A 26,088-nucleotide genomic window follows, 5' to 3' on the forward strand; every position below is an offset into this window, starting at 1 on the left:
AGCTGCTCCATTCATCTCATTTATTGCTAGCTGATCCATTTGTCCCACTTATTGCTAGCTGTTCTGTAGGATTAAATAGAAGTGAGGTTAGATAACTTGTCCCATTTAGTGCTGGCTGCTCCATTTGTCCCACTTATTGCTAGCTGTTCTACTTGTTCTATTTATTGCTAGCTGTTCCACTTATTCCATTTATCGCTAGCTGTTCCATTTGTCCCATTTATTGCTAGCTGTTCCATTTGTCCCACTCATTGCTAGCTGTTCCACTTGTTCCATTTATTGCTAGCTGTTCTGTATGATCAGTTAAAAATCAGCAGACGGCCTGTTAAGACACCACAATTGACCACAAACTTTGCAATAGAGCAGTTAAAATGCTTTTAGGTAGCTACAACTTTTCCTATAGACTATTAAAGCAAGTTTGCCATCAGGCACATATAATATTGAAATATCTTTCAGCATACACTCAGTTTAGCAAAAAGCTTGCTTGAGATTTTTTTTTCGGTGAGAACCAAGTGAGTTGAAATGTCTGCAAAGTTATCTCTTGGCTTAAAGGTAAGAAAATAGAAGCTCAAACATTATCGATGCGTTTGCATTATACTCAGATCTTTACTCTTCATGTTTGTTGCTAGTCTTGCAGTTTTATTAGATAGCAGACAAGACCCCCTCTGAGCGCGAGTTCATAAGGGTGACTGCCCATATCTAATAGACTGCCCAGCATCTAATAGAGCGATAATGCAAATATTTGTATAATTTCGAACATCATCACTAGCTGTGATAGTCATGAGAAAAATGACATACAGAAAAATTTCAGGTGGACGCAAAGCCGGCTTACTACAACAAAACTGATAAGGTAATTTAACCGTCTGACTTCATCTCTCATTTGCAAAGGAGCTTTATAGAGAGAATGTTGTACAAAATGTTCACTCTCTTTGCTTTTGCTTTGCTGGGATCCAGTGTGGTTTCTGCTGTGCTGGCTCTGAACAAGCCTAACATCGTCTTTGTCTTGGCAGACGACTTAGGATTCGCTGATATAGGTTACAATGGTGGAGGAGGACAAATCAAGACTCCAGCTTTAGATAAACTGGCCAGTGAAGGCATCACCCTAGACAACTACTATGTGCAGCCTCTTTGCACCCCTTCAAGGAGTGCTCTGCTTGCCGGTAAGTTAATCAACTTTGGCGAAGTTAATTGTATAATTACATGTGTGTTTGGTTGTGATCTTTCTCCTATATACGTATCTACTTCAGGCTTATGCTTCACACGCCCCTCAAGTGTCAAATCTTTAAAATTAAGTTCGAAGAAGAATAGCCTATTACTAATATACATGTAAGACATTTCTCTATGCAGACACATCTTTGATCATCAGTCATATTACTAAAGAAGTTTAAAAGTTTGTTGTCTTCGATAGCTGTTTAACAGTACACGTGTATTTTACCAGGACGGCTGCCTATTCATACTGGCCTTCAACATATGGTCATTCCACCTGCTGCCCCTTATGGTATGCCCCTTGAAATGCCAACACTGCCAGAGAAACTTAAGGAGGCTGGTTATGACACCCACATGCTTGGTAGACTATTGAATATACTATAACTTGCTACCTTTTAATGTTGGTATACTGTATATAAAAACTGTAGGTCAGTATGTATACCAAAATATTCACTAACCTCAAGCAGTAATTAGGGCTTTTTTGTAGAGCACATTTTGTTTGAGTTTAAAACATGCAGCGCGTATTTGAGGATTTAGTGTTCCTACTTAAGCAAAAGACAGTTAGAATACAAAAGTTCTCAATATATTTATTGTTTAGATGCACAAGATAAAGGTTTGCCCACCTTTATAAACCAAAGCCCGAAGCAGTATAATTTGATTATCAATTAGGCAACAGTAATCACAAATTTTCTGTAACAATCTATTTTTAGTATTTTTGCTGAGTGTTGATACACAGTCTGTCTTCTTCACAGATTTCTGTTTGTGTGTAAAAATCACCAGGTTTGATTACGATGTATTCCTTTTGTATAGGGTTTTGATGCTGTATAACATCTCATTTTATAATTCTGGCAGGTAAATGGCACTTGGGCATGTACAAGAAAGAATACTTACCTGTAAACAGAGGCTTCGACTCATTCTATGGCTACTATCAAGGCGCGGAAGATTACTTCAGCCACCGAAGTATGGTGTTGATTTGATTAATTTTTTATTGGTTACTATTTCTACCAACATAAGTATGTTTGGAGTTTGTAATCTAAAGATATGAGTGTGTTGTGATCTCAGTAGAAAGTCAGTTATATATGCTCACAGATTTAAATAGCACTATTAGTATGCCGGATATATGAGTGGGTTGTGATTTCAGTAGACAGTCTGTTATATGACATGCTTTAAAGGTGTAAATAGTAAAAGTACATGTGAGTGTGTTGTGATCTTTAAAAAAGGAATTTGTGGGCATATTGAAAATACTGAAGAGGATGTGAGTTTCCTGTCATATGGTTATGCTTAGAATTATTATTATTATTACTGACTGTAGTATGCGCGCAATTCCCACAATCCTACTGTGGCCTTGACTTGCACAATGGCACAACTAAAGACATAGGAAAAAACAACACCTACTCTGCTCATGTGTTTACCGAGGAAGCTATGCGACTAATCCAGCTTCAGGTAAGTGAAGAAAAGTCTTGAGAGGTTTCAAGTTTTAGACAAATATTAAACAAGCTCTGGTTTTCATAATTGCTGAAAAGTTGATGTAAGATGTTGGAGCAGCTACAAGAAATGATGATTTTTCTTCAAAATACATTAACATAGTTGCATTAATTTTACCACGCCATGACTCAGCATCTCTTTTACCTCTTACTGGTCAGCTTTGATTGTAGAGCAAGAAGTCGTCTCCCATGTTTATGTATTTGGCATACCAAAATGTACATCAGCCTCAGCAGGTGCCTGCTCAGTATGAGAACCAATATGAGTCAATTGAGAATGAGCAGCGACGCATCTTAGCAGGTTGGTTTCAGTCTATCATTTACAATTGCTGCAGATGATAACACTCCCGTAATATCATTGTATCATAATTTCAATACATCTGATCAAAAATACCACATAAAATCAACAATTACTTTTTGGCCGATTATTTGCTCTGAGAAGATGCACCTGCCTTTCCGTCACACCTATTTGTTACGTTTGAAACTACGAAGCTACGATAAGCTGATAATCATATGACTTGAACGATATCATCCTGGTAAATGACTGCATCTTGTTTTTGATTAACAATACTCACCAAAAGACTAGAGCACCTGCATCACATGCCATATTGTTAAATTGTTACTTTTAGGGCAGGTGTCTGTTCTTGATGAAGCTGTAAGTAATGTGACAGAGGCACTAAAAGAAGCAGGAATGTGGGATAACACCATCTTCATATTCTCTAGTGATAACGGAGGCAACAGTCAGGCAATGGGAGGTGTTGGTTGTAATTATCCATTGAGAGGGAACAAAGGCACTTTATTTGAGGGAGGTGAGTAGGATGCACTTCTCTCACAACTGTTTTAGCCTCAGGGCAATTCTATATGTGTGCAAATAATTTATTTTTACTTAAGTTCTTAGGTTTATGCCCTTGTGTTAACAGAAAATTTTATTTTTAGTAAAGTGTTACACAAAAAAAGTATTTGCTGTAAAAAAACTTATGAGTATTTTATATCAATATATTAACATGATAATAGTTATTATAAGTAGAACAACTTCATAATCAAAATAAAAGAAGTTTCAAGTTAAATGCTGAAACTGATTTAAACTCAAACATGCAAATAATTTCCCTGAAGAACAACTCTGATACAGTCCCAGTTTACCTTGTAATCACGCTACGCAGTAAATAGAACACATTTTCTTTTACCTTTGTTATGTTGTTTCAACTCACCTTGCTGTTACCTTATTGCTATACTACAGGTTGGGTCATCAGATATGCTGTCTTGTTCTGCCATAACTAATGTCTTCTACTGAATGCTGCTTTTCTTTTTCCAGGTGTACGTGTGGCAGGTTTTGTCTCTGGACCATTGGTAGAAAAGCAAGAAGAGCGCAACAAAGAGTGGATCCACATTTCAGACTGGTATCCGACAATACTTGGCTTAGCTGGTGTTTCAACAGCAAACTTAACACTGGATGGATACGATCAATGGGCAGCCATAACCGGCACAGGGCATAGCCCGAGAAAGGTTAGAAAACTTATTAACTTGCTTTTGGGTTAAAGTATTCAGTATATTTTCTCAAGGGCAGTCATTAAAATACACCTGATGTGTAACTCCTTGCTTCCATATGTCATTAGCTCTTTGTTTTAATAAACATTATTGACCTTTCTAATTAGGAAAACGTTGACCTCAGTATAACCTCAGTTGACCTTACAGGAACAGTGCACCTTTTGAAGACAAAGTTAACTGTATTCAAAAATGGCTAGATGCTTCAGATATAAAATGGTTTCTGCAGAAAATAGCTGAGCCTGAATGGCTTAATAGCTTTTTTGTGGCAGCAAAAATTTAGGGTGGTAAGGATATATTAACATCTGGTTAATCTACTTGCTCCAAATAAAAATGGACATAAAGTATGTTAGAATACAACAGATAAAAGTTGTTAATAACGTTGACTTTCAAAAGTTAAAGTGAGTGCTCAATCTCTCTTACTCATAATTTTACAGCAAGCTCTGAAGTGAACTAAATTAGAAATTTTCAACTTGTTGGCTAACTTTATATTAAAACTATTTATTGAAAGGTTTTATATGTCGAAAAGTTTAAAAGTTAGAATTATAATTGTTGTGTATGTTAAATAAAAATAAGTTTTCTGCTCAAAGATTTCTAAAGATGATCTAAATAAAAATATGAAATTAGCAAATCATAACCATTTTTTTATCTTCAATACAAAAAAATAAAAATGATTACAAACTTCTGATATTTTTTTACTAACAAAGAAGTAGCATCTACAACTTTTGAAGCTCTTGTTATGTTGTTACAAACATGCTTAAGGGTTATGGATTAATTTGAATCGTTTAGGAACTGCTGCATAATTATGACCCGCTCATGCCAAGCTATGGGTTCAAAAGAAGGAATTCACCTTTTGACAATCGACAGCAAGCGGCTTTGAGGGTTGGTGACTATAAGATCATCACAGGTGCTCCACTAGCTGATGGATGGTACAAACCAGTAACTAGCAAATGTATGTCAGTTCTGAACATATTTTTTTCAGCTTTCAATAATGCCATTATTATGTTCATACAGTAGTCGACCAGTTTGAATGAATGCATTTGTAACTGTGATGATCTTAAGAAAATAAAAAAAGGCTTATAGGAAAATAAAGATTTCAACAGGATGGCTGTGTGACAATAAATAGCCTATATACAAGTGTGTACAGAAGTACAATGCATTAAACAATCATGTGATATAGTGTTCAGTGTTCGGTATACTTGACACCAGCTGACAGGTGATATAGTGTTCAGTGTTCGGTATACTTGACACCAGCTGACAGGTGATATAGTGTTCAATGTTCGGTATACTTGACACCAGCTGACATGTGATATAGTGTTCAGTGTTCGGTATACTTGACACCAGCTGACATGTGATATAGTGTTCAGTGTTCGGTATACTTGACACCAGCTGACATGTGATAGAGTGTTCAGTGTTCGGTATACTTGACACCAGCTGACATGTGATATAGTGTTCAGTGTTCGGTATACTTGACACCAGCTGACATGTGATATAGTGTTCAGTGTTCGGTATACTTGACACCAGCTGACAGGTGATATAGTGTTCAGTGTTCGGTATACTTGACACCAGCTGACAGGTGATATAACTTTATAAAATCTTATTTATTTCTTATTCATTTGACAGATTGCTGATTTGTACTAAAGAACGAAATGACACTTGCTGCTAAAACTATTCAAAGTGAAATTTTTTTCAGTGCATTTTTAAACTACCATTTACTAGAGCAGCTAGTTCTTAAGCTTGTACACCATGATCAGGAAATATCATTATATTTGTTAATTATATTATATTTGTTAATTATATTATATTGGTTAATTATATTATATTTTTTAATTATTTTATATTTGTTAATTATATTATATTTGTTAGTTATTTTATATTTGTTAATTATATTATATCTGTTAATTATATTATATTTGTTAATTATATTATATTTGTTAATTATATTATATTTGTTATTTATTTTATATTTGTTAATTATATTATATTTGTTAATTATATTATATTTGTTAATTATATTATATTTGTTAATTATATTATATTTTCTAATTAAACACTGTGCATGTTTGCCATAAAGAAATAGCATACAGAGAGTTTAACTATTATTAAATGTTTTCATTGAGAAGTGTGGCTGTTGATCAGGAATACACTGATTCTAATGGCTGTTGATCAAGAATAGACTGCTTCTAATGTCAAAGAGCCACTCATCATAGCACTTAGAGCATGCTGATGGAGTCATGGCTATTCAAAGAGTAACACTTCTAACAGTCTAGTCTCGAGTTGAATTGTTAGAAAGCTGGAATTCATTTGGGATAACAAATAAAGGATGTTTAGGGAAGCACCAATGCTGTTGTTTTTTTAACTAAATGCTGTTAGGAATGCCTAATGTTGCTTGTGTTTTTAACATGACCACTAAAGTCTTCATATTGCTATAGAGAGCTTTTGTAGGCACCCATGCCTTACACGCAGTTCTTCCTTCAGAACAAGAAGAGAAAGCACAAGTAGTCATTTCTACTTGTGCTTTCTCTTCTTATAGGTACTCTATGGATTTATGGAGCTTAGACTAAGAGTTTACTGAGTTTAGATAAAGCAGCCATATTGTCTATTGTTCTACTTAGACTGCTCTATACCACTATTCATATGAAGAATTCTTTTGTAGATGTTGTTCAAGAGACCAGCTCTTATGATGAAGCTGTAGACAGGATTAGCTCACTAAATGATGGCTCTTTTTTACAAAACATCTTTCTATTTAACATTACTGCTGACCCTTATGAGCGAAATGATTTATCTAAGGTAAGTAAAGTTGACCCATATACTATATCTAATGACATGCATAAGGAAAACTATATGTTATATATAACAATTGTGTCAGAATTTGTATTTTTACTAGCACCTATACACTTATGTGTACACATCCCTGTACATGTATGTGTCCTCATAGCTGTACATGTATGTGTACTCATACCTGTACATGTATGTGTACTCATACCTGTACAATTATGTGTACACATACATGTACATGTACTCATACCAGCACATCTATGTGTACTCAAGTGTACATGTAGGAGTACATCTACATGTACAGGTATACTTGCACATACAGGTACAGGTATGAGTACAGATACTTGTACATAAATGAGTACACATACTTGTAATAGTATGAGTACACATATGTGTACATGCGTATACTCATACTTGTGCATGTATGTGTACTTCTAACTGTATTTGAGTTTACACAAGTCAAGTGGCATATTCAGGAGAGTTGTTTGTAAATACAATGTACTGCCTTGAACATGCATAAAAAGGCAGAATAATCTACATTGGGCTGCAAGTCTGGCTATATAACAACCCTCATTAAAGTTTCTGATAGGAGTAACCAAGCCGAGTTTATGATCAAAGAGTCAACCACAATATAACCAATTATAATTGTACCTATTGGATTTTCACTGCTTTTCGATAGTTAGTTAGTATATGATGTCGTAATGGGGACACAACTGTGATTACAGCTAATTTCAACATATTAATTTGGTTCTCCCAACTCATATGAAAAATCGCTCCTAACCATCTTGTTCCTTTTAGGAAGAAATTTAATAATTAGAATTTTAGTTGAATATGACCAAAAGGATTTATATCAACTTGTCCAGAGCTTTACAAGTGCATCTTTGGTTCACAGAAAAGACCAGAAGTAGTGGACGTAATGCTAAGTAAATTGGCAGAGTATGCTCACGGAGCGGTGCCTCCACTTAATCCAGCCAATCAGCTAAAGGAGGCGGACCCTAGCAAACATGGCGACTCCTGGGAGCCGTGGCAGTAAGAACTCTCACACTGAACTGATTGTCAGAGAACTATTCTAACACTAACGACTAACATATTAGTCACAGTCACTTCAAGTAGCATTTATGCTGGATTCTTTGTTGGACTCAAACTGCTGAAGATATACCTGATCAGTGGTTCAAGTCTCCTTCTGTTATCAGAGAGATTTGGCACCCTAAGCCTTTATTGTTTGTATGTTTGCCATGGAAATAGCAAACCTTGCATGCCGTGATAGATAATTAATTGGCCGGAGGAGCATAAGTCTACTGTTTGGTGCTCAGTCATTTGTCTCTCTGATAATTTTATGTTAATATATCTAGCATAAATGCAACTTTATTTGTGAATTCTGATGTACTGCTTCTAAAACCACAAATGAATATTTGGTGATAGCTCTTGATATGCTATTGTTTGTTTTTACATAGAATATAAGAACGGTCAGTAGCTCTACAATTAGTTCAGCAAAGTAACTATCATCTTGCGTATATTGTTGATGCCTATTATAGAGGAATTCAGTTTCTTTCAATAGCAGGTTTTTAGTGAAAGTAATAGATTTACATGAAAGGCTTACAGTTTATACAATCATTTCGCTTATCGATGTCTGTGTGTCGAGAATACTTAAGAGAGCCGTTAATGACTGAGATGTTAATTTTAAGCAAGTTGTAGTTGGGAAATTCTACTTTTTTCAGGTAAATTACAAGCATTTAATTGAGTTGAATGTCGGTGCATTCAGGATATAAAATAAAAATAGGTAAAGTGAAAGTAAACACATAATTTTAACATTGTTTTACAATTTACATGATTGGTAATGCACGATACTATGTTAATTGAACGAGAAAACAAAATTTTAGCAGATATTTCTACTAGTTTAGCAAGTACTCAGTTATATGTGAATGCACGGGCATTTTTGTTTTTAAAATATTATTCTGAGTATTTATCTGTTGCAAGAAATAATTTATATTTTGCTAAACACAGTAAATTACACAAAACAAATAGGGTAAAAGTTGGCTTTCATCAGTAAATTGTGTTTACTTTCCCTTTAACAAAAAATAGTAACCCAAGTTCTTTTACCCAGCTTTGCCGCTGCCTGAAGATTACTCATGGAGCTGTTGGCATGGCTCCTGCTTACGATCGACTTTAGCCCTAATAGGTAGTGAGCTACTGCTTTAGTTGGCATATAGTAGAAGTTGTCTATACAGTTTGAGGAAATCCCTATGAGAGCCATGCTTAGTCATGCAACTACTTAGTCAAAATCTACTTGTAGGTTTGACTTGTAAAAAAGCTCCCAAGTCTTGTGTTTCTACTACATGCAGCAGTGCACTACTCTATCAAGCAAAGCTACTAGCTCAGCTTTGACCAAGTTAGCTACAGAGCAAGCTTTCACCTGTACGATTAGCAGACTTCCAGAAAAGGTTTGGTGAGGACGATCTTACTGCGAGAAACTAAGGTCAAGTCTTGGTGTGTATTTTAGCACATGTTCTCAAGTCTAAAGATAAATTTATATAAAATAATGGGTCGGGAGGAAACAGGTAACATCAAATCCACTATAAAATTAGTTTGTGTGAGCTCTAACGAGAGACTGATTGCGCTAGTGCAGCCACTCCCCATGTGCATATACATGCATATACATACACTACAGACTGGATTCATTCATCATTCCTGTGATTAAAATAAATTGTTATAAGAAATTATCATACTGATAATTAAGCCTGGTTCCCATATCGGCTGCGAGAAGCGGCGGTAATCTTGGGCAGCAAAACACCTGCGACGCTAGGCTCGGCGGCTTTTGTTCACCTAAAGCTGCGTCACTAATAATCGCATAAAAATGTTAGCTCGCCAAGCTGTTTCGAAAATACCGACCTTCACCTGTACAGTACATTTCGTGAAAGTTTTGTCTGCGGCTCCTCGCGAAATTTGAACAGCACTGAATTCTTGCGTTAATTGCCGGCAACTACTGGCGGTACCCGGCGCATAGGTTCACGTTTACCACTGATAGCCCTGCCGTGCTGTCGCTGGTGCTTTGGGCGTATATGGGAACCAGGCCGGTTCTCATGAATTAATGGTTAGGTTATGAGTCCGAGGCAAACCATTAAGTATAGTCAACTAGATGGCCGTGCATGCTAATCGGTAGCTTGATCAACCAATTATATAACATCAAGTTCCAAGAATACAGTTTATAAACTCTAACAAAGCATTCATGATAGAGATTGATGTCTTCTACAACATTCACTAGTTAATTTGATCACAATTTAAATTCTAGCAACCATATTTCATTAAACACCTTTTATATGCAGGTAATGAATGCTTAGCCACAAGGCATAATGCTTTCCTCCTATGTGCTCTTTTTACATACTTTTTAGCCAGTCTTCATAGCCTAAGCTACTGCATAATGAGCTTACAAATGTCTAAAAAGAGTGCTAATCAATTTATATATGCTCACTCCTTCTATTGTATGATATAATAGAATGGGGATTAAACATAGTTGAAACATCAAATGAACTTAAGCTGTCCATGTTTCAGTGCTGGCCTTTGAGTAGTACACAACCTTCTTTTATTTACACAAACACCATTAGGACACCAGCAGGGAGCCTATTAGATGTGTGTAAGTCCAATGTTGCAGGTGGCAATAGTGTTCAGCAATGTGTAAGCCAAGTATAACTGTGTCTATTACGGTCGAGTCTCAAATACTCGACACTTGGCTGATGGATTCCCACTTTATCGGTGTTAATCCTACAATACTTTGGTGATCGTCTGGGATAACACTGTTCATGCTATCACAGACTCATCTACGTTGACATCAGTGAATAGTCCACCACATAGCATTCTCGTCATACTAGTCCTGCAGCAATTGTCATGAGAGAAATATAGATCAAGCAATCTGCGATGGCCAATCACCATCACCGAAGTGGTACACACTGCACAGGCTGACGTGGATACTCGGCAATCTATTGGGAAAGTTTGACAGCTGCAATATTTCCTGATGTATCCGTGCTGCCTCTGCGATGCTATCGGTTTACGGTGCACATCGTTGATGCATAATCACTGATAGAACAACTTTAACATACGGCGATAAAGTGTTAGCCAGTAGTTAGGCTCCACAGAGTACGTTATTAGTTTTTCAGTTATATATACATTGTGTATGCGTGTGGTATACATGTATTTACAAATAGATACAAAAATAGTCATAAAAATAGATAGGAAATTGAGTACATCACCTTAGCAGCAGTCACACAATACAGAGACCTGATTAGACAGCGCGGTGCCAGTTTACCTGAAGAGTTGGCTTTGAACCAACACGAGTTTAGAGATGCTTCACATCTAGTAAGAAAAAACTGCACAAAGAACAAGCATGGCCTTTAAAACATTAACTTCAAACTAAGATGATGAAAAACATCGAAACGGATAATGTGATATTTTTCATAGGCGGTCTATGCAGGAGACTTAGTGAAAAAACTGAAAATGGCAGATGCATATATGCATATGTAGAATGCACTATAGTGTTAAATACTGCTAAATGAATGGAAGCACCATTGTGTAGCGTTGTCCAATGAGTAGACGCACGCTTACAGATAACCAATCATATATGGCTTTACATAAACCAGTGTTGATATGAGGACCAATAAGAATTGAGTAAAGGAGTGAGTGTGTGTTTGATAGCCTGGGTGTCCTGTAACATATACTATCACTAGTAAACTAGTTTTTAGGTAACAATAATATGACGAAATTAGTGAAGAGACCCATGAGCTCAGAAACTAAAGTTCAATGTCATTAGCCCAACTATGGCGACATTAGCGGTCTTGTCTAAAGCAACTGTCTTCTGAGTCAGTGGCACTGATGAAGTGGTAAACACTCACATCTCCATACTATCACCAAGTTCAATGTACTTCTCAAATACTTCCGATCGACAAGTGCTAGCATCCGGTACAAAGCTGTAGAGGTGGTAAGAGCCATCCACACCAATAACCACCACACTCGCACTGAAAATAGTCAATATTTGCAAGTTTGTTTTGTCCACAAACAATAAAACAAAAGAGAGAAAACAATTCTAAATGTTGGTGACAGTTGCGAAGCCAGGAAAGAACCTGGAATCATCTCTCAGGACACACATTATATAATTTCCATATTAGCAATAAATAGACACAACCTTTCCTATAATAAGAGCCGTGTCCATCCATAGCCGCGCTGATAGCATTAAGAAAAAAAACTCTGCCTCATACAGGATTTGAAAACAGGATTTCAGACCAGCGCTCTAACCATAACACTACTCCACCACATTGCCACTTCTTGGAATAATTATGAACATACTCATGGCAATCTCTCTCCACGGGACTACCTAGCATACTACTTCTTATAACATTCCAAACAGTCTAGCAAAGGTAGATAAGACTTATGTCTAGCTAAGGCAGGGGTTCCCAACCAGGAGAGAATTCATCCCCCAGGCGGGGGTGAGGAGGGGAAATTTTAAACCTACATGGGTTGAACAGAGAGGTGTCTGACTTCTTAGGTTTTTCGTTTCTATCCCGCAGTGTAAGTTTGAGTGCCTTCCTTTAAAGTGAAAGTAAACAAATAATTTTAACATTGTTTTATATGATTGGTAATGCATGATACTATGTTAATTGAAAGAGAAAACAAAATTTTAGCAGATATTTCTACTAGTTTAGCAAGTTCAAAGTTGAAAATATATTTTGGTGCATTTACGTCGGACCATCGCTGAATCCTAATAAAGCCGTTTCCAGTAACGAGTTCATTACTTATTCGTTAGTAATTCAATGCATTTTATTTTCTTATAACCACAGTCAGTTAATTACGATGGGTAGATGTATCTTTGCTAGTTGTGAATCTGACACTAGAAGCCGTAGCATAACCTTTTCTAGAGTTCCTGTCTCTCAGTCGCCAAATTTAGCAAAACTATGGCTGTCTAAGGCAAAGCGTGCTGACTTAACTTTTAGCAGACCACCTGCTAGTGCGGTCGTGTGCATTAGGCACTTCCATAAGAGCCAGCTTTATTCGGAGCAATTTGGGACAACTACAAGATTAAGAGGGAGAGGTTCCATTCCTTAATGGTGTTGTACCATACAGCAAGAGAGCATCGTCAAACAGGAAAACCTCAATCGTAAGTAATTTATGAAGAATTTTAAATAAATATTAATAACAAATATCGTTATTTTATAATATAAATTAATAAACATAATAATTAGAAACATTTAGTACTGTACATGAGTACAAAGCAGTGATTTAATATGACTGAGTGACAATGAGACTCAGACTGAGTTTCACACGTTCGATTTTAACCTGATTCACTTGAATTAACTTGGCTGAGTTAAAGTTAGTCAGGGAATTGAAATTTTCTGTTTGGTATGGATTGTCAGAAATGCCTTAATTGTTCATAAAATACATGACTAATATAATCATAAAATTTGGATTGCATTACTATTGTTATATTCATGCTACCATTACTAATATATGCTTTACAGATCGCTTGAAGTGATTAGCCTATACTTACAATCAGGTATAACTATTTAACTACGTGTATGTGTAGTGTTAGTGTGTGTTGGTGATGGTGGTAGATAGCGGTTATGGTGATAGTATTTGTGGTAGCGGTGGTGACACTGTAGGTAATGGTTTAGAAGCAATTCAAACGTATTAACTTTAGTGGTATTTATTTGTAATTTTTTGATAGGATGTACGGCATTGGACCAAGAATCTGTCCAAAAATCTGACTAGAGCGAATGTTCGCAAAGATCAAAAAGAGTTGCTCCCTTGGATAAAGGAAATAAAGAACCATGTGTGGTATTCTGCAGTTCAATGTGAAGGCGATGCTGAGCTATTGGTTGAGATGGTACTTAGCATAAGATACCATGTCACTAATATTCATAGGAGCTTTCCAGGACACGACAAGTCCATCCACTGCTCTCATGAACCAATTTATCCGTGAGTGATGAAAAATATATTATTTGCGCCCAATGTTGGCATGAAAGCTGTATGTTGAATCTAATAATAGATCCAGAAATAACAAAGCACAGGCAAATGTGTAATATAATATTTTATATATCACTTACAATGCCTTTGGTTTGTGATATAAGAAGATGTAGTCATTTATTGCATAATACTAAACAGAGATTGTACAAATGCTAAATATTCTGCAGCTGGTTGACATTTGAATAGACCGAAATTTTGCAGATTTATAATATATTGAAAAATAATAACGAATAATGTGATATGTTTACAGAGAAATGGAAAGAAAGGTGAAATTCCAGGAAGTGCAGGGCACAAAGTCCTTTGGGATGCGTTAGGGCAAGCGAGACTGCTAAACACATTGCGTCTGTTGAACCATGGTCAACACACTGGTGTTTTAGAAAACCTACACAGCCTCGTATTAAGTTATGCACCAAAGCGAATAGACTTTGATCCCCCAGGATACTTTACGAGAATCAAACTAGCAGTGATAGATCACAACACGAATATGGAAAGAGAAGTTCTGACTAGTAAGCTGTATCTACAATAAAATTACACATGGATTATACTACTCTTCAGCAGAGATACCATTTTACAGCTTGAACAACATTAAAGATAAATTTATGCAGAAATTTTATTAACACAATTGATAACTGGCATTAAATTTAAAATCATTTATTAAAGATAGCGATGGGGAACTGAAGATCACAGTATATTACTCTAAAGAAGCTAAAGGCTTTCGCACAAGAAATGTATATGCTGGAAAGACGTTTGAATTTCGAAGAGAGCACATTTTTGCGCCAAGATGTTGGTTAAATTAGTCACTGTCACACAGTCTGCAGAATAATGCATGAACATACAGTCATCATGCAGTCTTAAATTACCTAACACTGTACTGTGCGACATTCTGAAATTAGTATGATGATGGTGTAACACACAAAAAAATTTCAACCAGTTTGTTGTACTTTTAATTGCTCTACATGTAAATAATAGTTATATTGTGAATAAATATATGAATTGCAGGACAGAGCAGCACCATTTTCAAAACATCTTACAAAGCCAGATGGTAGACAGCAATAGAAATGCACAGGTCAAGATTCACATGAAAGTTATACCCAATCCTTAGTTTTATATGAGGTATCAATTTGATAACATTAAAATAACAGGCTATTCAAATTATAAATATTATGCTGTTCTTTGTATAACATGATTTAGATTTATGTAAAGTAAGCTGTTAAATGTGGTGTTTTTATGTCATGGCGCAAGTCAAATGATTGAAATATAATTATTTATCAAACCACACATTATGATTGTATTATTTTGTTAAAATCACTTATTCACTGTACAAGACATGAACATCAGCTAAGTAAAGATGCTGTCAGATTAAGTTAAAATATTTCTGAAAACTATATTTTTCTCAACTCACAACTGAACTTACATTAATTTCCTTCATCCATAATAAAAAGCTCCACTTCATCTGCGTCATTCTGATCATCATCTTCTGATTCTACATTTTTGAAGCCTGCATAACTCCCATTTGGATCAGGCAACATTATGTAGAAAACAACGCATGAAGGAATAACTTTTCGGTTTTTTCTTCCAAGGTACCCGTAGATGAGCAAGAAGTAGTTGTTTTAGCAGTGAGTCTTTCAGCCTTCGTATTGTGAACGTAATAAAAGAACGATAGAAATAAATTATAGTTGAAATTTTTTAGCGATACATTTTAGCAAAGACGATCATAGATTGTGTTCCATATGTGCACTTGTTTCCGGGGTGTCATACTTGCGGGGACGTGCGGTCTTCATCACATTAGATAATACCGAATCAAGTCAAACGCTACGTTTCGCGTGATTGGATGATTGATTAAGATCCAGCGTTCCCAGTAGTGAGTCCGGTTCACACACATTTTTGCAATGGCGTATTTATCCGATTTTTGCAGAATATGCAGTTGAAAAAAGACTCCGTACTCAGTTATATGTGAATGCACGGGCATTTTTTGTTTTGAAAATATTATTCTGAGTATTTATCTGTAGTAAGAAATAATTTATGTTTTGCTAAATGCAGTAAATTACACAAAACAAATAGGGTAAAAGTTGGCTTTCATCAGTAAATTGTGTTTACTTTCCCTTTAACAATTTCCATTTTCCACCATAAGTAATGCTAGTCAACTGCACTAAGTCTAAAGCTTGTGATCAATTGATGGTACAAGATGATCTGCACCGTGCCCAGTCCAAAACAAAGCCTCGCATTGCAGTACTGTATCCGAATGAGCAGCAACAGAAATCTCAATAATTACATAGTTACATGTTGTATAAAAATATGTTGTTATGTGTTTGTACATGTACAATAAAGTCTGATTATAATTAGAGTTGCCCCGATTTTGGTATCGGAATCGGTATCGGTGCCGATATGAGTGTCAAGTATCTGAATCGGTATCGGCCGATCTTTTCTTAAAAAATCTGAACCTTCCGATACTTTTTACAGATCAACCATTTAGCAGAAAACTGTATTTTAGCCTGCTATACTAATAAAAAATCATCAGCTGTAAGCTTCTTACTTTTACTTAATGAATTTCAGGCCTACCACACAATTTATTTCATGTCTATAACCTGATCAACACAGCGAAGGAAACTTTTTAGCCAGAACGTAAACAAAAAGTGTGGTATTTGCCAATTACAGATAGGTTTTATTGCAAGCAATCACGAACAAGATAACAAAAGTGGGAAACAAGAACGCAGTGTAATATTTCTATTTACTAGCATTACGAAAGTAATTTAAACAGTCGACGCATAAAGTTACCCATCACTCTCTTGATCCTGACGATACAATGGATCGTTTGTATTGTACAAAAAACGGTAACCCCAGTGGCGTATCGGTATGTAGCCTGTCCTCCAACATCTGTTGCAAGGGAATCCCCCTTCAGTACGCTCGGCTACATTGATAATGATGGAAGAAAAGAGATGTCTTACTGAGATAATTGAATCACTAACGGTTTTTAAAAGAAACATTGATTTGCTCTAAACTTGTACAGACACAGCAGTTCATTCAACAATAGAAGAGGGACTTCGTTATCACAGATAGAATTGTACCACTAACAGTAATTACCTTTATTTACAAATTACAAGAAACATGGACTGTTTTGTTACTACATGCACGGTATGTCAGTATGTGAATATGTATATATTTTTTTCCATAAATGCAAACAAATAAATACAATAATATTCATGTTTTCTTTGCATTATGTTTGTATTTGCATAATAAAATGAGCTACTATCTATGCAACACAAAAGATCTGAATCGGTATCTGAATCGGATTATTTTTCAATTAGGATCGGTATATCGGATCGGTATCTGAATCGGCTGGTGAATTTAGAATCGGGGCATCTCTAATTATAATTTGTATTGGCTGTTGTTTTAGCCATGTAGTACGTGTGGGGAGGAATTCAAATTTCTGAACAGGTCTAGGGGAAACAGAGTAAAAAAGGTTGGGAACCCCTGAGCTAAGGCAAGGGATGTCAGGAGCTTAAACTAAATAAAGCCACAAAGGGTTTGTACCAAACAAGCAGTCTGACACCTAGCCACATTAAGAACTAATGCTAATTCAATAGATCTATTATATTAACATATCCTACCGTTTGTTAGCAACGAAGCAGCAGACACAAGCCATCTCCGCTGGCACTGTGAAACTAGACACACCCCACTGAGACTGATTGTAAGACGTCAGCATTCCTGCCACATTCTCAAATGCTGATTTCCTGTTGAGCGAGCTGTTCAACACAGCAAATATGTGCACCGTCCCCTAAAACCCAAATATATAGAGGTAAGTATTGTCTGACATTTGAGATACATTTAAATGTGTAAGATTGTAATTGAAACTTCGTTCGTGTATCAAGATGAACTCTTGCTTAAGACAAACATTTGTCTGGTCTGCATAGATTTGGCAGATCTCCAAGCTAGCTACAGCAAAATATAACAATACATGGCTGTTCGTGTCTATGGTGGGCGAAAATAACATTGTTATAGAACAATTTTGATGGCAGACCAATTACATTAAAACGAGTTCTTTCCTGCGTCAAATATCACAGTATTCCTTCGCACTACCAGAATTACCTTGTCACTGGCAGCGCAGAGGAAGCTGCTGTCAGCGCTAAAATTCAGTGAATAAACTAGGGCAGTGTTACTTCCTCTCCTAAGTTCAAGGAGTTGTCTTCCATCACGGACAGAGAAGAGTCTGACCAAGGTTCCTGTTGAATAAACCAATCATAGAACTATACCTACTGGACACAAACTCTCAACACAACAGTGGAGCTATGAGCTTGTATTTAGTGCCAACATATCAGCTGGAGTTACATCAAAACTAAACTTTTAGAGAACAATATTTCAGGTTAAGTTGGACTCAACGCTGTATTGACAAATACACATTAATCTTGCACAATGGTTATGATAGTTAGTAGAGCTCGTGACTTAGCAAATATCAAGAATATGTAGTAAACTTACACATTAGCTATAGGAGATATACAAAACACTTGCACACTGCGTATAGGAAATACACAGTACATCTACACATGAAGAATTATCTAGTACAACTATAGTAATCAAAAGGAATATACTACAAACCAAACATTTTTATAATCAAAGGAACAAACGAACCATGTTTAGAAGCCGTGGCTATCTTACTCCCATCACTGTTGAGTGTCACACAGGCTAACTCATGCTCATGCGCTGATATGTTTGATATGGAAGTAGCTCTTCGCACATCTTCCACCTGAAACAAGTAACTCGCTATTCAACAATCCTTCAATCATACCTTACAAGTCGTCCTGAGACACGTTCACCGATTCATTGGTAGACTGACAGCCCAGGCAAACCAATCGTACTCACCTGCACTGTGCCAATTTTAGCAACTCCTGGAAAAGCTAAGATCTGGGCTGTTGGTCCCGAATTCACAGTCATCACACCCCATGGATTGGGTCTCGTATCGTAGGAGTACTTTTTGACCAACTGCGGTGTGTATGAGAACAGATATATCGCTGTTCGCGTCGCAATTATCAGCCTGTCAAAATGGAACCTACAAAAAAGACAGGTGCAGAAATTCAACATATAATTATATTTGTATATACTGTAGGTCTAATAATTAAATTAGCACTTACTACTTCTACATTTCCTTGAAACTATTTTCTGAAAGTTTATAAAAGCAAATTTTCATTTTAAAAGAGACAAAACTTAATTTACAGCCGACATGAAACAAAGTTTAAAGTCAATGTAGTGTAATATTTAAAGACTAACTTGATGTTGGTAACCTCGTAGTCAAATGTCACTTCTGCTTCAAACCTTTCTTGCTCACAATTCCACAGCTTGACTGCATAATCACAGCTCTTAGGAACCAAAGCTACCAAATTTGACCTGTTTAATATTTCTGCCTTTAGAATTTTGTCACCTAAAAATCAAATAAACTGTAAGAAACCTCCTGCTGGTAACTGAGAAAGATAGAAGCTCTGGAAAGTAACTTTTTCAATGACAATTGAATGACTACACATACTATTACCCAGATGATATTGTGCTGGTGTGTCTAATTAAGAAAATTCTAGTGCGGAGACCAATAGAGCAGTAAACTATAAGGATAGTTAACAACAGCTCTATTTAACTATATGGTTGGCGATTACTTAAAAGGGTTGACTTGCAACAAAATTCACATTACAATTATTTGATATCAAAAGATTCCCCATGTTTTACTCTGTTGTGTTGTAGGTGCAAAATATGCGGAAATGTGATTACAAGCTCTTAAAAGCTCAAAAACAAAAAGCCGCCGTAGATTGGAATCAGTTTATTTCTCTGACGTTGTCATCACATTTGGTTATTGTTTTGTCATGTGATGTTCTCACGTAAATTGAAAGGCCAATAAAAAAGCTCAATATAAAACAGCGCCGTTGTTTCTCTGTCACTAGTGGCTTCTTCCTTGCTTTGCAGCCTTTCAACCTGGCAGCAATTACGCGTATTCTACATTGCTTGCATCCTGCAAGTCTCTGATTACTTCACTGTGAGACCTTTTATGGCCTGCCAAGGAAAGTCACAACGGACTTCTGTCTTCACTACACGTGCTCTTTTTTGGGCGACCAGGGCGTGGTTTATCTTCAGTACTGCCAGTTTCTTTGAATCTCTGGCTAACACCAGACAGTCCTTTTCTTGAACAACCAACTCTTTTGGCAATTTCTCACATAGAAACTCCTTCTTTATGAAGAAAATAATGGTTGCTCGCTGTTCTGCGTTAGATTTCAAAGTGGGGATGTTACTAATAGAAAATTTTTGCAACGAATGCATAGATTGTTAAAAATTCTTACTTTTATGTCGTTAGGTACACAAAAATAGCAAATCTTCAAAGAATCTGAAACAATGGCTTGAAAAGATAGAATTGTGATAATTAGTTCTGCTCATTCCCTGTTATTATTAAATACTCAACTTATTTGAGTGAGAGTGTCATGTCCTTTAGGAGATTACACAAGTAAAACAAATTTTCTAACTAAGTTTTAAATAGCACCATCTTGAAGAGGAGACTGTGAGGATTAAAACGATACCTTGCTTTGTTATATTTGAAATAGTTCTCTTTATTCTATTCGAAATTGAACTTCGAGTTCGTGCAAATTCACCGAGCGGCTCCATACTTTTGCACATGACTGTATATAGGAAAAGATATAATAAACTTGACCAAAAACTACACATGCTATAACAGGCCTAAAGTTGCTGGAACAAAAACAACTATGTGCAGTATGTGTATATATGATTCCAACTGATTTCAATTGCTTTTAAATATAAGTTTTTGCGTAGAAATATTTGCCACATGTTCACCAATATCACTCTAAATGACTATACAAATGAGTAACTAGAATGATGATAGGTAATCCATCGCTTTTTTACGTCATCAAGCCGTTTGCACATGCGCTTGTTCATGAAAAAGCCGCCATATTTGTAGAAAACGATCGTCATTCTCTTTTTGAATAGAATTTTTTTGTGTTGTTTGGATACTATAATAACAAACTCGCAAAAAAGCATCGTTTTTAAAACTCATCGCAAATGCTTTGTGTTGTTAACAATAAATTTTTCTACAAAGCTGGCCGACAATGATAGAATGACGTCACGAAAAACGAAGGATTAGCTTGCCAATGTATAACATGAACCTTTTACTGACAGGTGATGTCCCAAGTTGAAGAAGAACAATTAGTTTCAGTGTCCAGGAGTTGCGGGGTGACAGAAGAATATATTATGCAGTTTTTAAACTTAAAGATAAACTAAAAGGTTTTCAAAGATAATAAGAAATACCGGTTTACGCTTTTAAAATTGAACAAAGCACTTATTTTGAAATACTAATCGGTTTTCAAAACTAGACAAATCTTACCTAATTGATCTTCAGTGAAATGAGCCATTTGAGACAAGGGGTCAACATTGAAAATCCTGAAACCATCATCTCCACACGAAGTGAAAATAGAGAAGTCTCTAGAGAGCCTGACTTGGTGAACAACTGCCATGCTGACTTTGGCAGCACTGCCGGAGGTGTAATGTAACTATAACTTCTTACAAGTAGGTCGAAAAAAGCATAATATCCCTTTCGTTTGCCTAAATTGGAAAACAAATGCCATGACTGGTATCAGAAACTGCAATGCAAAAATGCATATAATTGGCCAAAACACTTGGGAGATGTAACTCAGTAGTTGTACACTTGACTCGGTCCTGAAAGCTCGAGGTTTACAAGTATGAGTAAAGCCTCTTCATAGCGGAAGAGAAGGAGAGGTATTTATTTAGGCTTCAAAAGTCACTGACAGCTTCTCTGTCAAAATGCTCAAGCAAAACAGCTGCTTATTTAAATGTACTCCAACCGATAGTGCTTGCTACAGTTATTATTGTAGTAGCCATAAATCAATTTTGTAAAAAATCTCAGGAAATAGCAATAAGCATGGATTGGATCAAGTACAGCAATTTTTCTGACCATCTCAATCGAAGAATATTTCAGGGGAGTAAGAGAAACAATAAACCTGGAACAACTAGACCTACCTAGCAATTGTCTGTTCACTACACTTGTAGTGAACCCAAAGTAAGTGCTAAAAGAAAGAGACCAAAAACCATACATGAACATTGTTTAAAGCCAACTAACATTTAAACCTCATGGGTCCTAGGCTGCCTGGTAATGCTCCCTGATAGACCTTATGCATTTTACAGGAACAAAGTATACAAGTTACAAAAATCTACATTCCTTTTCACAAGAGTACCAGTGCAGATGCAGTAGCAAAGTAGTAAAAAAACTTTGCAAAAACACTTCAATGGGTCACACAAACTCCATGCTTCTTCCGCATAATGAGAGAAATATAAAAGCTAATGTACAACTCTCAGTTCATATTTACAATAACATCACATTTACAGATCATTCTATTCACAATCTGTTAAAAACACTAGATTAAAAACTGTCTGTTCAATACCTTTTTATGGTATTGAATGGTTAAAAGATGTCTCAAAGCTTCATGCAGTAAACAGCACAAGTTATACAAGCTTGTTTGAACGTTTGAAAAAAGATTAGCCTCAGTTTAAAACCTTAACTTCTTACAAATATTTTATAATAACATCAAAATCCTTAAAATGTGAGACATGATAGTTGAAGTCCATTTGTCAAAATATAGACCTGAACATAGCATAACTGTAAGGTTATCTAACCACATGACAAGTTAATGTTTGCCACAGGACATTCTGTCATGGGTTTCTCCTGAAGCGCAGGTCAAAAACATCACAGCAAATTCATAAGCACTATACACAACTATTTACACATACAGAAACATAGCTTATATTAAATTACAGATCATTTTTCTCCAAAAAGATGAGTGAGCAAACTTTTTATTCATAGCTGTCCATTTTAAAATGCAAAAAATTAGAGCGTGTTTGTAGTCGATTGGATGACTTGTTTGTAAATGATTGGACTAATTGTTTCACTCAAGTAGGAGAGAGTGTTGCGGCAAAAAATGCACCTTTGGCTATAAAGCTGTACTAAAATATTGGAATATAATTTAAATAATCCCAGAGGATACAGAAATATGTTTTACATAAATGTATGCTAAATGCCAATTTTGCTGGTTGTATACTTTGGAAAATATCACAAAAGTACTAATTGCATAATTGGTGCGTCAACGTGCCCCGGTAGGGGTACGTTGAAACACCCTATGGGGCATGTTGAAACGTCCTTGAGTTTGATAGTAAATTTTAGTTTTAGAATTGTGTTTTCTTGAAATTTATTTTCAGCCAAACAATTAAAATTTTCACTAATTATCTGAGTAAGAAAAACTTGAAAAAAGTTGGATATGAACCTTAAAACACTGTGTACAACAATCACCACAAACAAACTTCCACAGTACAACAAAACATATGTACATATTGATCTAAAGATGAAACTTTTTTTTCTATCTGTTAGCATTTTCAGTCATGATATCAATAATGTCCAGAAATTTAGGGTCCAAAGCTTCGACGGTACTCAAGCTGTGGTCCCTTCCATAAGAATAGAGGGGCAAGTTTGAGACATGTTGCAACTTGCCCCTCTATTTTTATCATTAAAACATGTTGCAACTTGCCCCATATCCTTTGTCTTTCAACGTGCCCCAAATGACTCTGAGTAACCAAAATGTTCATTCCAACTCAGGATGATGTAACATCATGAAGTTGGTGAGTGCATTGTGAAGATAACATGTCTATAGCTGCCTCCACTGACTTTTTTTAACATGAGATGATGCACAAAGAAGATATGCAATGTTCTAAATTTGGATATAAAAATAAAGCTGCAACAATTATACCAATAAATTTTACAAAATCATGGCTCACTTAAATTGTTGTTCTTTTCATTTCATGCAATCAATATATTTCATAAGATGACCTAGAAAGCTCTTTAGTTAGTGAGGTAAGAATTCAAAATGATGTAAACAAGCAAGAAATTTGAGGTGTGTTTCACCATGCCCCGCATTGCAACGTGCCCTACTCTTTCCCATGTGTTTAACATCAAAACTTCAAGTTGAATGGAATGATTAGTAAAGAATTGAACAGTTTATATTGCAGAAAAAATATACAAGACTGCTTACCTTTAATTTTACTTCTTCACAACACATTTAACCAGTAATCTTCAATCAAAAACTATCAAAAACACAAAAAGGATAAAAGCTGGAATTGAGTCTTTAAGGGAACGAAACTTAGAGATTACAAAAGTTTACACAACACTACTGGCATTTTTCCAATCTTCTGTCCTTTCTGTTGCCCTGATAAACATAGTTGTAGGTATGCAAACTATAGGGTATTTTAGAACAACAAAAAAACTCTTGTGTATAGTAAAAGTCTGATTTTATAGATGAGAAATATACAGCTAAGAACGAGGAAAATCATAAATTTACTAGCTTATCATTTAATCTTTAGTAGTTAGTATACAGTTGAAACGTTTTAGTTCAAATGGTATGCTTATACTGTTATACATTTATTATGGCAAATAAATGTTTCAGCTTTTTTTAGATGTAAAAAGCAACCAATAATTGGCTTCAACTAGTTGTAAGTCTTTAGTAGGAAACTGTAATAGCGCCGGAAAACAAACCAGTGCAACTTTTGAAGAGATTTGTGAATTATCTAGTGTAGTTTTTATTATGTCATTTTATATAGGGTTAGTAGCGATACATGTTTGTTGTTTGAAAGTGTTTAAAACTGAAACCAACAAAAAGCGGAATGAATTTACTCGGTATGTCGTGGTGAATTTCTGTCATACATGAAATGCATTTTAAAAAGATGCTAACTCGTTTCTGTTTACTGCTTAACACTCTCTTTTAATCTACTAAGTATATACTTGTGGCTAAGAAAAATTATGGCCCAACTAATTGACTTCAACAAGTTGATGGTCATAGCATTTGGTAGTCACTAGAGTAGATAGGTGCCTCTTAATTATGCAGAAATATAAAAGCTTAGTTGCTAAACTCAAGCTTAGAGTGGCAGCCTTGAGAATTACCCCGCACAAAGCAATCTGTTTTGGTACATCTTGACTAGCTCATACAAAATATCAGATGCAATGCATGCAAGCCTCAGCCTTTAAAAACAGATTTTATCAAGTTGCCCATAAGAGAAAATACATAACTCAATTGCTAGAAGAAACTGTAGAATTAAGATGTAGGCCTACACAATGTCCGGAGTGAACTATTACGAGTGGTAACTGCCTTTATTATCGGGAGTAAACTGTTAGTACAGCTTTTAGGGTTAAAGCATACAAAAGAACGTTCTACAACACTCTACAGGTTGACGATCTATCAAGCCCATAAACAAGTCACTGACAAACAACAGAAACGCACATGTAACTAGATTTTGAGCTAATAGTACTTGAAAATAAAAACGTAAATATTGTTTGTATTTTATTTAGGCTGTTTTGGTCAATTAATAGGCGCATAAAATGAACACATTAAATGAAGTAGGGCTACGGAGGCGTTTAGGAATATAGCATAACGTAATATTCTTGTAATATATAGTTTTGTTATATGTGTCTTTCTAAATAAAAAAATGCAAAAGTTTGTATTTTCGTAAGTTAATATGTTAGCGACTTGGCATGACAAAATTCTGAAGTTAAATGTCGATACAGCATGTATATATTAGCTGCATGTAGTAATGATAACAATAACGTCTATATTAAAACAAATATCTGGTTTAGTCAAAAAGCACTAAACTGCACGCGATAAATACCTGCTCTGTCAAAGACTCGAACTCGACGATAGCAGTTCTCCGATAAACATAAATAATAGCCAACCAAACTAGCCAACTAGCGATCCCAGCAGTGGTTTTTACAATTTAGCAAACTTTCTTTTCGAACAGTTTATTGGATTTACAGTTGACCATTCTGTAATGTCAATTGTAATTGGTTAGATTGTATCAGCGATTCCAATTGTATTTTCTAAAATTACAAAGTTGAACTTTGCAACCACGGTTGCAAGCGGAACACCCTGGTTGCCAAAGCTCTAGTCTATAAGTCTACAGTATTGATGTTTATATATTGTGGGGCTTCTCATTATACATTTCTTTGATTATTTTATGTAACTATACCATTTGCATTATC

At 35.7% G+C, this 26,088-nt stretch overlaps 2 protein-coding genes across 3 annotated transcripts; one reads left to right on the plus strand and one right to left on the minus strand.

The window, feature by feature from the left end:
- Positions 1-913: 913 nt before the first annotated feature.
- LOC137390089 (arylsulfatase I-like) lies at positions 914-8,037 on the plus strand. The gene is made up of 10 exons (XM_068076341.1): positions 914-1,157; positions 1,436-1,564; positions 2,056-2,163; positions 2,516-2,646; positions 2,859-2,985; positions 3,314-3,493; positions 3,997-4,187; positions 5,016-5,178; positions 6,883-7,016; positions 7,897-8,037. Exons 1-10 carry the CDS (start codon positions 914-916, stop codon positions 8,035-8,037), a joined length of 1,548 nt encoding a protein of 515 aa, XP_067932442.1.
- A 3,147-nt stretch (positions 8,038-11,184) lies between these two features.
- Positions 11,185-25,764, minus strand: LOC137405051 (WD repeat domain phosphoinositide-interacting protein 4-like). Of its 2 annotated transcripts, XM_068091278.1 has the most exons (8): positions 25,719-25,764; positions 21,379-21,596; positions 19,275-19,425; positions 18,870-19,056; positions 18,639-18,753; positions 18,099-18,232; positions 17,621-17,787; positions 11,185-12,010 (listed from the first exon to the last, which is right to left on the minus strand). In XM_068091278.1, the coding sequence occupies exons 2-8, from the start codon at positions 21,506-21,508 to the stop codon at positions 11,884-11,886; spliced, it is 1,011 nt and encodes a 336-aa protein (XP_067947379.1). In that variant the 5' UTR covers positions 21,509-21,596; positions 25,719-25,764; the 3' UTR covers positions 11,185-11,883. The 2 variants fall into 2 exon arrangements, with proteins under 2 accessions (XP_067947379.1, XP_067947382.1); XM_068091281.1 differs by lacking the exon at positions 25,719-25,764 and having other exon boundaries at positions 21,379-21,671.
- Positions 25,765-26,088: the final 324 nt, after the last annotated feature.

The sequence above is a fragment of the Watersipora subatra genome, chromosome 1, assembly GCF_963576615.1.
Source record: "Watersipora subatra chromosome 1, tzWatSuba1.1, whole genome shotgun sequence".
NCBI lineage: Eukaryota > Metazoa > Bryozoa > Gymnolaemata > Cheilostomatida > Watersiporidae > Watersipora > Watersipora subatra.

What these genes read in the sequence shown, in the direction of transcription:
- LOC137390089 (XM_068076341.1), top strand. Translation starts at nt 914, where the DNA reads ATGTTCACTCTCTTTGCTTTTGCTTTGCTGGGATCCAGTGTGGTTTCT. An exon ending in TTATGACACCCACATGCTTG is followed by an intron (nt 1,565 to 2,055) that starts GTAGACTATTGA and finishes TAATTCTGGCAG; the next exon opens with GTAAATGGCACTTGGGCATG. An exon ending in TGCGACTAATCCAGCTTCAG is followed by an intron (nt 2,647 to 2,858) that starts GTAAGTGAAGAA and finishes CTTTGATTGTAG; the next exon opens with AGCAAGAAGTCGTCTCCCAT.
- LOC137405051 (XM_068091278.1), bottom strand. Translation starts at nt 21,508, where the DNA reads ATGGCAGTTGTTCACCAAGTCAGGCTCTCTAGAGACTTCTCTATTTTC. An exon ending in TACGAGGTTACCAACATCAA is followed by an intron (nt 19,057 to 19,274) that starts GTTAGTCTTTAA and finishes TCTTTTTTGTAG; the next exon opens with GTTCCATTTTGACAGGCTGA. An exon ending in TCTGCGCTGCCAGTGACAAG is followed by an intron (nt 17,788 to 18,098) that starts GTAATTCTGGTA and finishes TTTGGGTTTTAG; the next exon opens with GGGACGGTGCACATATTTGC.